The sequence below is a fragment of the Capronia coronata genome (genome assembly GCF_000585585.1).
Source record: "Capronia coronata CBS 617.96 chromosome Unknown acBCG-supercont1.7, whole genome shotgun sequence".
NCBI classification, from domain to species: Eukaryota; Fungi; Ascomycota; class Eurotiomycetes; order Chaetothyriales; family Herpotrichiellaceae; genus Capronia; species Capronia coronata.
The window spans coordinates 1,354,342-1,367,610 of record NW_006912899.1 but is presented as its reverse complement, the minus strand read 5'-3'; the positions used below and the strand labels follow the sequence as shown (position 1 = coordinate 1,367,610).

The window sequence follows — 13,269 nt, the reverse complement described above, 5'->3', positions numbered from 1 at the left end:
GGATTTTCTTGCGTCGTTGACGACGTGACGTTTCCGATTGGAACGTCGAGGCAATGTCAGGCATGGCCTTCAAGCCTGATTGGCCCTCTCTGTGCAAGAGTCAATGGGTGATGGTCGACATTCCTTGTTCTGCATGTGAACCTCCGGTGAAAAGCTCTGGAGGATTTCTTTTTCTGTTGCACCATGAAGCAAGTGGAGTGTAGCTGCTCGTGGCTACTAGTTGGCCGACTGACCAGTGGACTGGACCGAGTGAGTAAGTGAACACAACTCAGATGACAACCAGCCATGCCGCAACAGCGCCGAGCATAAAGCCACCAACAATGATCGACGACTTGGTCAGCGGATTGGCGTGAGCCAGACTCGAACCCGACGAAGTAGTAAAGCCAAAACCGGAACCAGAACCGGTGGCAGTCATGGTTGTCGATGGAGTGTAGGTGCTCGTATGGGTGGTAGTGGTTGCGACGCTGCTGCTATCACTCGCACTCTCGTGGACCGTCACAGCCGGAGTAGGAGTAAGATCAGCGGTGCTAGGCAGAGTCGGGAACGGAGCTAGATTGCCAAAGGCGTTCAAGGAGGCATTGGTAGCGTTGGTGGTGCTGGTAGCATTGCTGATGGCATTGGTGGTGGCGGAGACGGTATTCAGGACGAGAGTCCCGTTGTTTTCACTGAGAGGAAGACCAGTAGCTGTCATGGTAGCCGTAGTGGTAGCAGTATGGTTGCCAGTACCGGTGCCGGTACCAGTGCTAGTGCTTGAGCCGGTAGAAGTACCATTGTGTGAAATGGTAGTAATCGTCGCCGTAGTACCAGTCGTGGCATTAATCGTGGCATTGGCAGTGCCAGTAATCTGAGTAGTAGTAGTACCGTTGATCTGATGCGCCGACACCGACAGTGGAACTGTAGTAGTATTGACTACCGGAACAGTGGTGTGGGAAGTCACAAAGGCCGTCACGGTGGTCGTGGAGCGAGTGGTGGTGATGGCAGAAACGACGGTAGTTGTCGAAGTGGAAGTTGGGTTGACGGCTCCTGTAGATGCAGATGCTGAGACAGAAGGAGTCGGCACTTCCGTAATGGTGGTGCTGCCGTTGGACTGGATAGCAGTGGTGCCGCTGGTAGTGCAGGTCGTGGAGACATTGGCATTGGCAGTGACACTTCCGCCGCTCGATTCGACAACAACTTTCTCGCTCTCGACTTTCTCGACTCCTTGGACAACGGCGACTAGACGAGCAATCCGCTTGAAGAAGCCAGGTGGGGTGACTGCGCGACCGGCTCCGCCTGTGGATGGAGTGATCGGTGGCCAGATGGACGGGGTGGCTGAGATCGGAGCGGGAACGGGAATGGGGTGGAAGGTAGTGCTGCCGATGGACTGAGTGTCAAGACCAATCCCAGTGCCGATGACTATACCAGTTCCAGTTCCAGTACCAGTGCCAATGGCTGTGCCGGTATGCTGAGTCTGATTGAAAGTCTGGGTGATGGTAGATGTGGATGTGGCTGTACCTGCAGATCCAGATACAGAAGCATTGCCAGACACCGAGGTGGTCAAAGTCGTAAAGACAACAGTGGTAGCAGCAGCAGTCACAGTGACCGTCACGTTCTCCTGGGTGATAGTGGTCAGAGACTGGATGGTGGTGTCGAAGGTGGTGGCATTTCCAGCAAGACCGGACTGCGTAATGGTGCCGGCGCCAGTGGTGTTTGCAACAACAGTCACAGTCTGGGTTGTAAGAGGAGTGCTCGCCACGATCGTCAGGGTCTGTGTCTGCGTGACTGTAGTAGAGGTGTCTGAGTCTTGCGCACTAGAAGCCGCGACAGTGCTCGGCGACGCAAGAGACGCGATACTGATAGATGCTGGTGTCACCGTGACTATGGTGGTCTTGGTCAGGGTGGTGGTCACATCGGAACCGGAGAGAACTGATGTCGCTGCAGTAGAAGCAGAAGCAGGAGCAGTATTGATGGCCGGAATGGTCACAGTCTTGGTGCTCGTAATGCTGCTGGTCACAACACTGGTGGTGGCAGGGACTGCGGTCGACAAAATCGATAATGACAATGACACAGTATCAGTGTTGGTCAGGGTGCGGATTGATGTAGATACCAGAGGAATCACAGTGGTTGTCAGGCTGGTGGTCAAAGTGCTTGACTCGGTGGTTGCAGTTGCGGTTGCAGGGTGCGCAGTAGTAGCTGTGATGCTGGCTACGATGGTCACAGTCTCGGTGCTCATCAAGCTGGTCGTCAAGGTGCTCAATCCGGCAGAAGAGGTGTGAATGGTGGTAGTGGCTGGAATGCTAGCAGTTGCAGTCAAAGTCTGGGTGCTCATCAAGCTGGTCGTCAAGGTGCTCAGTCCGGCAGAAGAGGTATGATTAGTTGCAACACCAGGACCGCTGGCAGTGATGGTCATAATCTCAGTGCTAGTACTGGTACTGCTAGTCAAGACAGTACTGACTGCAACTGCGCCAGACACCGATGCAGAGACGGACACAGATGAAGCGGTAGCTGTGACAGCAGGACGGGGGATGACGGTCAGAGTGCGCACCACTGTAGTGGATGCGTTCAATGGGATGATACTGCCAATATTGACGGTGCTGGACTGGTCGAACATGGTCGACACATTGTGGCCCGAAACAGGGTCGCTGAAAGGAACAGATGTCGTACGAGACACCGAGACCAACCCACCGCTGACATAGGATGTCTGGGTCACTGTATGGCCAAAGCTGCCATTATTGTCGGTGCAGTTCGCAGTCACTGTGACTGTGGATGTAGTATTGACAAATGGAGGCAACAGAGGGAGAGGGACTGAGACTGGAGCTGGAAAGAAATGTCTTGTCAGCCTGCGTTTCATTGTATACCGCAGCACAGCGCAGCCTTGCACTTCTTTCTCTTTGTGCGGGGCACAGGCTGCGCTGCGCGACACAAGACCAGAAGACTTACCAGTTGGGTGTGCGGAGACTGAAGTATTCGCGACAGTAAAAGTCGAGGTATTCACAGCAGTCACAGTGGAAACGTTGACCACAGTTGCAGTCAAGGTGTTGGCAATGGTCACAGTGGAGGTATTGGCAAAAGTTGCAGTCGAGATACTGGCAACAGTGGCAGTGGAGGAGTTGGTACCGAGAACTGTTTGTCTCAATTAGCATTTGTAACTAAAACCTGCCGAAGACGTTTTCATGTTGACTTACCAATGGTGGAAGTAAGGGACCTAGTGCTGGTCACAGTAGTGGTCGTTCCGGTAGAGATTTCAACTGCGGTTGAGGTCAGTTTTTCCACCTCACTTTCACCTCACCTGACCGAAATCTCCATACCTGATGCGTGTGCCGCAGTGGAATTTGCAGTGTCATCAGTCACAGTCGCGTTGGAAGTCAAACCAGTAGAGACAGTTTCAGTGAGCGTGGCGACGACAGATGGACTGACGAGTGTGCCGGCGACGGCGACGCTGACGTTGGAAGTGACCGCAGTAGCAGTGACAGTGGCAGTGAGAGGAAGACCAAGAGAAACAAGCTGGCTAGCCGTCTCTGTAACCGTAAAGGTTGCCAGATCGGTAGCACCAGAGGTGAGGGCAAAGAGCGCCACCACCAGGTGGATGAAGAAGGCGACGTGAAGCATAATGATTCACGCCGACAACGGCAACGAGAGTTGAATAGGAGAAAGGGTTGGTAACGAATGCTCGGAGGTATCGAACGAATGTGAAGGATGTGGATGAGAAGGATTGATGGGAGATGGATAGAAGAGGGAGTGGTAGAGGTGGTGGTGGTGGGAGAGGTTTAGAAGAGGGCGCGCGAGAAAAGTGCGAGATACTTATCCTGACGCGTCGACGCCAACACAGGGAGAAATCTTTGCAAGCGCTTGGCGAAGAGGACTCCTCATGATCAGACGATGCTGCTAGACCAATGTAGATGAGTTTCTCTTTGAGAAGGGCGGTCGCCCGGCATAGATGTCGTGAGCATTTGGAAAGACCGAACCCAGCTTCGTAGGAGAGTGTGCGACGTCGAACGGAGATGGCTCTGGACGTAAGGCTAAGCACGATAGCCGATAGCTGTGGACAGCATATATCCATCATTCCTCTCATCAAGTCAACGCCATGGAAGACCACACCGGTCGACCGCCTATTGATACAGTATTGGGCCAGATGCCTCCTGTCCATCGTGCAGTGCTCCAGCAGTCTCATGGGAGGGAGTGGTAAGAACCTTTCAGAGAAGAACAAGTCCTTGGGACACGCCTTTTTCCATGTGGGATCCAGACCTGGGACACAGTCTTTCTGACATATAAAGATCCCTCTCAAAGACAAGCTTCTCTTCCAGGCCACGCATCCACAAACCCATCAATATGTGAAATTCTGGACAACAGTGATCCCGACAATCCTGGATGAAGATGTCAAGCTTCACATCAATGGTCCTTACCATTAATATTGCCACAATCGGTCCATGGTAGAAGGCTTCTTCGCCTTACAACTTACCGTTTTGTTCTTGCTCACCAACCTTCATGGCAGTTCCGAGCGAGGCTTCTGGAGGAGTCTTTGTGATGAGCGCACAAAACCATGATTTTGACATCCACTCGTGAACGAGCAGCCCGAAAGTTTGTGATCAGTCTCTTCAAAGTCCACTCGATTGCAGTTTCTGTCATTCTTCAAGCCATATTATATCGCTGTCTGTTCGATTGCTTCTGCAAGCTGCAGCCTGGTTTCTAGTAGGGGCTTGATAGCTTTCTCGACCTGGAGAGCTGTACAGTGCTGCTCCTCTGCTTCTCTGCAGTCAGTTGGCGCCATTTGCCTTTGGGCAGTGGTTTCAAAGCTTCATGCTGTGTTGACATGCTGTCTTGCATGGAGGAAAGAGAGAAAGGTCGCCAGCCATTTGATTGATGTCCTTTTTGTCGACCAGCGCCAAGGGCTTTAACCACAATTTAGACACTAGTATTATAGACGCTTTTGACAGGGCTGAACCCCCTTTATTTTAGCCCCTGAATACGCAAAGGGTCCGTCGTACCAACGAAAAACGGCAAGACCGGATAATCCCAAAACATGAGTTTTCCCACAATCTTCTCGGGTGCTGAGGATGAAGGGTGGAGGGAGTATAGGATCGAGTTGCGATTCTCACTATTAAATAGGCCCTGCTCGACCAGAGCATATGACTCCAGCCGTGACAGGACTTCTTGTTTGTTTGCATGTCACTTTACCTACATGTCCCGTGAGAAACGACTCGAGTTGACCAGCTGGGCATATTGAATCATCTTGATCGTCACTACATGTAGTGATACTGCAGCAGTTATTCTTGCGGGAAGGCCCATGTGTCGCCTCCGTTTGATGAGAGGGAGCTTCACCGGAGAACGACCCCCAAAACATTCGATCCTGTTGCAGACGATATGTCATGTGAAGAAAACCTCGAGGGACCGTGAGTCAGATTTGTTTCATATTTCACCATTTCAGTCCTTCTGGTCCGAGTCCAATGGTGTGAGCAAGGCCATCTTTGGCGTAAAGCAACAGGAAATGTCATTGTCCAGCATATGACTCCCATCTCGAAATTAAAATTGACATACCGTACAGTGCCCGAACGCCCACATGTGCTTCCGTATGCGCTATTTGTTTTCCACAGCCTCGACAAAGTTTATCCACCCGAAAACTTCCGTCGTAAAGCCTATCAACCAAAGATGTTTCCTTACTACAACAGATTGCCCTTCGGAAGATGCAGTATCCGATCGTGTGATTCCCTATCCTCTCCCCCATCTAAAGAACGTTGACCGTGGCTCCTCGAGAGTTTGGGCGCACTGAACGTTCCTTCCGGATCGACGCCATTTTTGTAGATGAATTGTTCCACTTTGACCTTTGCATGCCGTATGTGCGCCACCAGCTTTTGCATGTCAACAGCAACATGAGGATTGCATCTGGCGGCTCCTCGGACGGCCGCCTCCGCGACATCATACCGGCTGCAGCCATTCTTCAGGAGAGTGCCGAATGCGGTTGTGGCGGTACATTCATTCTGGAAGCTGGAAATCGTGATCCGATCGAGGTTGGGTCGGCCGAACAATAGTCCCTGCAGCTCGTTGGCGTATCCGTGGTAATTGAAGTGGATGGTCCTGTCGGGCGTAAACAGTGTGTCGAAGTCGGTCTGGCTCAGTGCGTGCGGATGAGACCCTTCATGGCCGAGGATCATGAGATCCGTGACATTGACCACACGCACCCTCAGCGAAGGCACCAGTTGCCGCAAGTAAGCGGTAGCGGCAATCACCTCGAACGTCATATCCGCTCCCACGCCCACCAGCACGACGTCGGGGTCGATGCCGTCGTTGGTACTGGCGAACTTCCACACGCCGCCTCCAGCCCGCGTGTGCATGTCAGCTTGGTCTGGTGTGAGCCAGGTCGGGGCCGAATGGCCCGAGGAGATGATCAGATTGATATAGTTCTTCGACCGTAAGCAATGGGCGACTGTGGAGAGGAAGGTGTTTGCGTCGGGTGGCAGATAGACTCTTCCGATCGCCGATTTCAGGTTGAGAACAGTGCCGATGAAGCTTGGATTCTGATGCGACAGCCCGTTCGTGTCGGGGCGTGTCCAGGTGCCGGTCGAGATATAGTTCAGGCTGCTGACATCTTTTCGCCACCGCGTGTCTTTCAGCATCCTTAGAAACTTGCTGTACTGGGTCACCATTGTCGCGATCACCGGAAACAGGCTCTCTTCCGCGGCGAATATGCCGGTTCGGCCTGTCATGGTGTAGCCTTGAAGCAGTCCTTCGTGATTTCATCAGCACATTTCCGGCAACTCAAGGGCTGCTCAAGCAGACTTACCTTGGCAAGTATGCTCAGACATGAATTCCACCACCTGTCCGCTCTGGTTCACGTTGTCGCCGTCCCAGCGGAAGGATCGCAATGTTCGGTCAGGAAGCCTGTCCAGCAGATCGGAACTCACCACACCGTCTGGAGAAAATATGCGCAACGAATCTTTGTTAAGGGTTAATGCCGCGTCCAGATAGGTTGTCGCAGCTGCCAAGCAGCTATGGTCTTGGCCCTTCGCCGCCGCAAAGTGTCTCCACTCGGGCACGTCGAGACGATGTGCTGAATCCCAAGTCGTTCTGTTCTGTCCTAATTTGAGTTTGTCATCGGCTGGAAATATGAGCTCGATGGATTCTGGCACTGTCCCATCAGGAAGGACCTCAGCAGGTTTGTAGGAGGCAAGCCAGGTTTGAAGATGGCGCAGCTGCGTTTCATTGAACTTGGCTTGCGGTAGAAGGGCTCGATGACCGTTGAGGGAAGCGGCGAGCTTCTCACTTCCACTGAGCTGAGGATAATCCCAACCTCTGGGAATTCTGAGGATGATCATGGGCCATCTGGGTTTTAGAGTCCTGTCGCCGGATTTTGCGGCGAGCTGGATCTCTCGGATCGTCTCAATGGCCCAGGACAAGGCCATGCTCAGCTCTCGATCAATATCCTGCATATCATCGACAATGTAGGGCTGATACCCGTAGCCGGAAAACAGGCAACAGAGCTCAGAGTTCTCCATGGAACCAAGAATGGTCTTGCCATAGCTATTGTAACAATTTAAATAGAGAACGGGTATCACCGCCCCCGACGACTTGGGATCGATATATCGGCACATATGCCATGCCCTGTTAGATGACAGTCAGCATTTGCAACTGCGTTCATATGTATGCAGTGCCACATACGTTGCGGTTGGACCTGTTTCGGCCTCGCCGTCTCCAATGACGGCAACGGTAATCAAGTCAGGTTTGTCCATGACGGTGCCGTATGCCATAGACAAGACATGGCCGAGATCCTCATTTTCGTGGATGGAGCCGGGGATTTGAGCATTGAGATGCCTGCAACAGGGATCAGAGATGTTGCGCTTTCGTCAATGTAGGTGGTTGGTTACCTTGGGAAACCTCCAGGAACACCGAACCCAGAGATGAGGTTATGAAGGCCTTTTCGGTCTCTGCTATATTGCGGATAGAAGCGTTCCAAAGAGCCCTCTAACCACAAACACGACAGAACAGCAGGAACACCTTCATTGGGTCCAATCAGGCATATCATTTGTTGATCGTACTTCTGAATGACCAGGTTAAGGTGCGCGTAGAGCAAGGTGATGCCTGGAGATATTCCCCAGTAGCCTGCTCCTATTAGAATGGCCCGAGCGAGGTAGAGAAGAGTTCAGTGGCCAACCAATGTTGTGTTTGATGTCGTCATGAGTAAGGTCGCGTTCAAGAAGAACATTGTCTCGGAGAAATATCATAGCTGGAAGGATGTCAGCCCGGAGACAAGTCTGTTCAGAATGAATCACAAACCAGCGGATATATAGTCGGCCGCTCTTCGGAACTGGACCAGGCGTTCCATGGTCTTGAAATGTAAAGGCTCAGGATACAGGTTCTTGCCCAATTGCAACGCAGTCTCTGGTAGCTGCACTCTGGGCGGATATTCTTCCATCGATGCCATATTGTTAGTTGAACCCGTGGCAGGCTCTGTAGTGTCGGCGATCGCTGATGGGGAATGAGCTATCGTTCATGGGACTTCTGTGTTTAGTATAAGCAACGGCAAATGTTCAATTGCTCCGTTACAAGAGACAATAAGAGTCAGGATGAAATTATGTCCAACAGACTGAAGATACATGTAGATATGGTACCAACCGGCTCTCAACCGGCTCACCAGGCGTCACCATATGTTCAAGGTCACGGGACAGACAGAGTGATGGCCACAGCAAACACTCAAGTAAGGCAGAAGCGGGCCTACATAGAGACCTTTAGGTCATGATGGCATATGGTGTGACTCCAGGATGCGCCCTCTATGGTCAATTGTGGCAACTGGGTGGAAGAGCATCGTCTCGTGAAGTTCTGGAGGTCTGGAGGTCTCTCCCATTTGCGTACCTCGACGCCGAGATTCCGCTCACGCCACACAGAAGCCAAAGTTGAAGTCATTAGGAAAGTGCAGTAAGCGATGAAGGAGGGGGACATTCCAGCCTATACTATTGTTTATTCCATCAAGGCTCAGTTGACCGGGGGGAAAGTCGGGAATCTCAAACTCGAAGCGCGACCTACCGGATGTCCATGGTGATAGTGAATATCACCCGTGATAGGTGCCACACCTATTACCTATTATCTGGGGGTTTAGAGAGGAGTCAGACACCATTCTGAGCACCGGAGGCACCCAGGTAGCCAATGCATGATGCACGACAGACGTAGTTTCTCCGCAAAATGCGTGACCGCCGGGGCGCAGCGTCTTTCAAAGGTGGCAATCCGGATGTGCCAATTTATACCGAGTTACGGCTTTGCAAACCCGGTATCCTTTCTTTGTTCCTGATCAATCATGTAGTAGTTCCAAGCCCCAGGCCCAGCATCGATTGGGTTGTGCCCAAAGCGCGACGGAGTGGTCTGAGAAGGCAGCAGGCAGGGTCCAAAGGTGTTGGCAAACCAGCAAGGCGAGACGACCGGAAAGAAAATCCGCAACTCGGAACAGAAAGTATTGGCTCGGCCTGCAGACTGGAGACTGCAGGCTCGAAAGGAGTAGCAGGTGGACATTGCATGATTCGCAACGCTGTGAGCGGGTCAAGGATCGTAACGTCTAATAACTTCCACTGTTATCGTACTTGTGTGAGCGAGTGAGAGAGTGAGTGAATGTGTGTGTGTGAGCTTACTTCGCAGGTTGGTACCTAGTCTGTAGAGAGCAGTAGAAGGAGAGAGTTCTCAGGCAGAGGCAACCAGCCAATCAGGGACGGCAATCGCAGCCAAGGCCTGACAACACATTTGGCCTGCCAGTGACAGTGAGTGGTCGACTTTACATAGTACAGAGCAGTAGTAAGTAGCACTGTGACATGTCCACTACTCTCACTCAATATTGTGTTGGCTGGAGCTTGCACGGATGGCATATCCGCGGATTGTTGATTCAGGTTCTCAGTGTCCACCGTTGTTCCAGGCAGGTTCTGGCGAAGTCGACGACCAACAGTCTCAAGTGCTCACGCTCGGTATATCACGGCTTGGTGCTATCAAACCGCCATGGCAAGGCACTGCACTGACCATATGGGACTCTGTATTTACCATAGGCAAAGCGAAGGTGGGCATCACCCCTCTTCTTGAGGGCGCCCCTTTCGTCAACGGCGTCTATAGTGCGCCAAAAGTACCCAACGGGAGATGGACAGAGGCGTTGGAATCAACGGCAAATGCCGCAACAACAGCCTGCCGAGGTTTGCTGGGGAGGGTCTCATCGGTTCGCTTGGACAGGCTACTCTGTATTATTGGCATAACTATCGAGTGTTCCCCTGTGTTCTCTGTGTTCCCTGGATTCCCTAGATTCCCTGGATTCCCCAGAGTTTCAGAAGATGGAGCCAATCGCGACTCGCGGAAACAGTGAGATCTGTTGTTGCGGAATTGTAATTGCGAAGGTGGAGTGACAAGCGTGCCTGAAAATCCAATGAGATTCACGGTGAAATGACCCGGTGCTTCAGCCTTTTTGCAAGGAACACGCACGAAGATGACGGACCCTAGTCCAGTCCAGTCCAGCACAGCCTCTGGCCCTCTGTCTTCTTCTCTCTTCTAGGTCCAGGCCAGGGGCTGTTATCAGAAATCAGGCCACTCCCTACCAGTGTCATGGCGGTAAACGAGAAGGCTAAGCTAGGTATCCTCCCCTGAGAGCTAGTGAGTCCTTGCATGTGCTCTGATTGCTGTGGTATCTTGCCACTGTGCCCTATAGGAGGAGCAACCGTGTCGTGGAAGTGGCACCCTGAACCGTGGCACACCAAAACAGGACTTGAAGCGCCGAAGTCCTTGAGAAGAAGGTAAGCCTTGTTGCTCCCCATCAAGTGACCGATCAAAGAGTCCAGTCTCCATCAATCTGCTAGACTGATGACCTTCAACTGCGTGCGGATGCAATCAAGCTGGGATTTGATTCGATATATCTTCATCAACGATCCAAGGGTACATCAAACACTTCACGTTCTGCGATTGAGACGCCATATATCAGCATAATGGACAGCATGGGGTGGTACATGTCAAATGGGTTAGCTATCAACAATGAAGACGCCGCCGCCGACACGATGATGTCGAATGACACCAATGAACCCTTCTCATGGTTTGCAGACCCTTTCTCGATCTTTACCAACCTCGACTCCGACACTCCTCTTGCTCCTGCTGTTACTCTGGGAGATCAGTCCTCCCGAGCCTTGCATTACATTCAGCACAAAGGACAGCTCTCAGGCTCCGAACTGACTCCGAGCTCCGTGGGGGACGGGTTGCAGGACGCGTCTTCGATGAGAATGGAGGGATACCGACTCGGCGATTCCGCAATTGGATCAGATCTAGACAGGAAACAGACCATACAGCCTGACTCCACCGGACCTTTCAACCCAACTGCATCGTCCAAGTCGATCCAAAGAATGGCCATCATCTCTGAGACAGGAGCATTGAATGGCAGTAACCCCCGGCACAGGAGGCGACGGACTTTGAAACGCAGTGGCCCCTCGATGTCGAGTGATGACGAGAATGACCCTGGCTTGCGGGCCAAAATGATGCACACCGCTGTCGAAAGACGATACCGAGACAACCTGAACCGAAAGTTTGAACAGCTGTCCAGGACTTTGAAAGCCACGGGCTCATCATCGTTGCCCCTGCTCGAGGACGCCAACCGGAAGACGCGGAAGGTAGATGTCCTTACAGATGCCGTGGGCTACATCAACCGCTCCGAGGTGGAGATTCGTCACATGGCTGACGAGATCCGCCGCCTCAACCTGCGACTGCATCAATCTCAGAGCCCAGGCGCGTATGAGGATACCATGTGCATGAGGCCCACGGCGCACCCACGATTCCGGAGACTTGATTGATTGTCTGTGGTGAAGGGAAAATGGAAGTGAAGACTAGAAGAGCGGTTGAGGCTCCAAATAAAGGGGAAAAAACAGCTGGAAACGTCGTTTTAGACGGTGGATAATGCATCCAAACATTATCTCCTCGATAGAGAATGAGAGGGTAATTAAGAGGCACTCCTGTGATGGTAAGATCTGGGCGTTTATACTTATTTTGTCTGTCGGGTCGAGCCTCTGCCGATGGTGGTGTTTTTCTGCCATGGCAACACCTCAGATCTACCGACGAGGCCATATTTCGGTGGCGCCTCGCCCTTAAGGGTCAGTATAAGATACATCACAGTCTCTCCCTTGAATTCAGCTTGCTGGAAGTATCAGGGACCGGCGTGGTCTTGTTGGAGGAAACCCCATTCCCTTGTGAGGGAAGGGGTAAAGCTACACATGGTGTTGAGACAGAGGAGGAGGAAAAGATAACAACTTGAATGGGGAAATGGAAAGGAAAGGAAAAGAAATGGAAAGGCCAACAGAATGAATATGCTCCTTAAAGCGGCAGGAGAGACGTGACGGCAACAAACCCCGCCAGCCACTGAACTGGCAGTCACCGTCCAACGTCCATCGCTCTTGCCTCTGCAACCCAAGATTTTATAGTTTCACAACACCAGACATTCAAATTGACTGTGAAAGTCATGAGAATCGTTCTATTGCACCGGCCTCTGCGGGGTCTTATGAACCATACGCTCACCAATGATGCAATGTCAGAGTAGCGGTTGAATAATCTCTCACATCCCTTCCCAATACTATTTCACGAGTATCAAACGCAGTATGGCTTCTCATCACCATCACGATCATGGACATGGACATAGTCATGATCACGGCCACGGCCATGAGGGCGGGCACGATCACGATCACGACCACTCCCACGATCTAGAACCAGCGCTGCAGTCCAACCTCTACAAACAAATCAACTTTGAAGGCATTACTACTCTGAACGAGGCTGAGCCCGGGTCGGGCGCAGCAATTGTCCAGAAGAGCTGGGAAGAACGTCTTGATGAGCGACCCACTCTCGAAAGTGACGCGGATGAACAACTTCTGATGCATGTCCCATTCGCAGGGTCGTGCAAGCTGTACTCTATTCTCATCCGCACCTCAGACTCCGATTCCGCACCGTCCACACTCAAACTCTTCCGCAACCGAGACGACATGGATTTCGGTATGGCCACCGAGCTGCAGCCGACCCAGACACTGGATCTACCCAAGAGCAACGATGTCATGGACATACCGCTGAACCGTGCTCTCTGGAACGGCACCACTTCCATCACGCTTTTCTTCGAAGACAACCATTCCGGCGGAGAAGAAGATGTCACTCAAGTAGGATATTTGGGCTTCAAGGGCGACTTCATGGCGCTCAACCGGGAGCCAGTCAGTGTGTTGTATGAAGCAGCCGCGAACCCGCAAGATCATAAGCTGATTCAGGGCTTGACCAATGTCGGCCAGTCCATGTCGGGACAGTAGACAGGACGTCAAA

The 13,269-nt window shown here is 52.2% G+C and overlaps 4 protein-coding genes across 4 annotated transcripts; 2 read left to right on the top strand and 2 right to left on the bottom strand.

Annotated features, from left to right (window-relative positions):
- Positions 1 to 268: 268 nt before the first annotated feature.
- A1O1_08056 (uncharacterized protein) lies at positions 269 to 3,588 on the bottom strand (the record flags this gene model as incomplete). The annotated part of the gene is made up of 4 exons (XM_007728919.1): positions 269 to 2,796; positions 2,920 to 3,102; positions 3,165 to 3,227; positions 3,288 to 3,588. 4 exons carry the CDS (start codon positions 3,586 to 3,588, stop codon positions 269 to 271), a joined length of 3,075 nt encoding a protein of 1,024 aa, XP_007727109.1.
- A 2,048-nt stretch (positions 3,589 to 5,636) lies between these two features.
- On the bottom strand, positions 5,637 to 8,395 carry A1O1_08055 (uncharacterized protein; the record flags this gene model as incomplete). Its single annotated transcript, XM_007728918.1, has 6 exons — positions 5,637 to 6,700; positions 6,758 to 7,575; positions 7,633 to 7,785; positions 7,839 to 8,076; positions 8,126 to 8,197; positions 8,248 to 8,395. The coding sequence occupies 6 exons, from the start codon at positions 8,393 to 8,395 to the stop codon at positions 5,637 to 5,639; spliced, it is 2,493 nt and encodes an 830-aa protein (XP_007727108.1).
- A 2,521-nt stretch (positions 8,396 to 10,916) lies between these two features.
- On the top strand, positions 10,917 to 11,768 carry A1O1_08054 (uncharacterized protein; the record flags this gene model as incomplete). Its single annotated transcript, XM_007728917.1, has 1 exon — positions 10,917 to 11,768. One exon carries the CDS (start codon positions 10,917 to 10,919, stop codon positions 11,766 to 11,768), a length of 852 nt encoding a protein of 283 aa, XP_007727107.1.
- A 798-nt stretch (positions 11,769 to 12,566) lies between these two features.
- On the top strand, positions 12,567 to 13,256 carry A1O1_08053 (uncharacterized protein; the record flags this gene model as incomplete). The annotated part of the gene is made up of 1 exon (XM_007728916.1): positions 12,567 to 13,256. The coding sequence occupies one exon, from the start codon at positions 12,567 to 12,569 to the stop codon at positions 13,254 to 13,256; it is 690 nt and encodes a 229-aa protein (XP_007727106.1).
- Between the last annotated feature and the right edge of the window lie 13 nt (positions 13,257 to 13,269).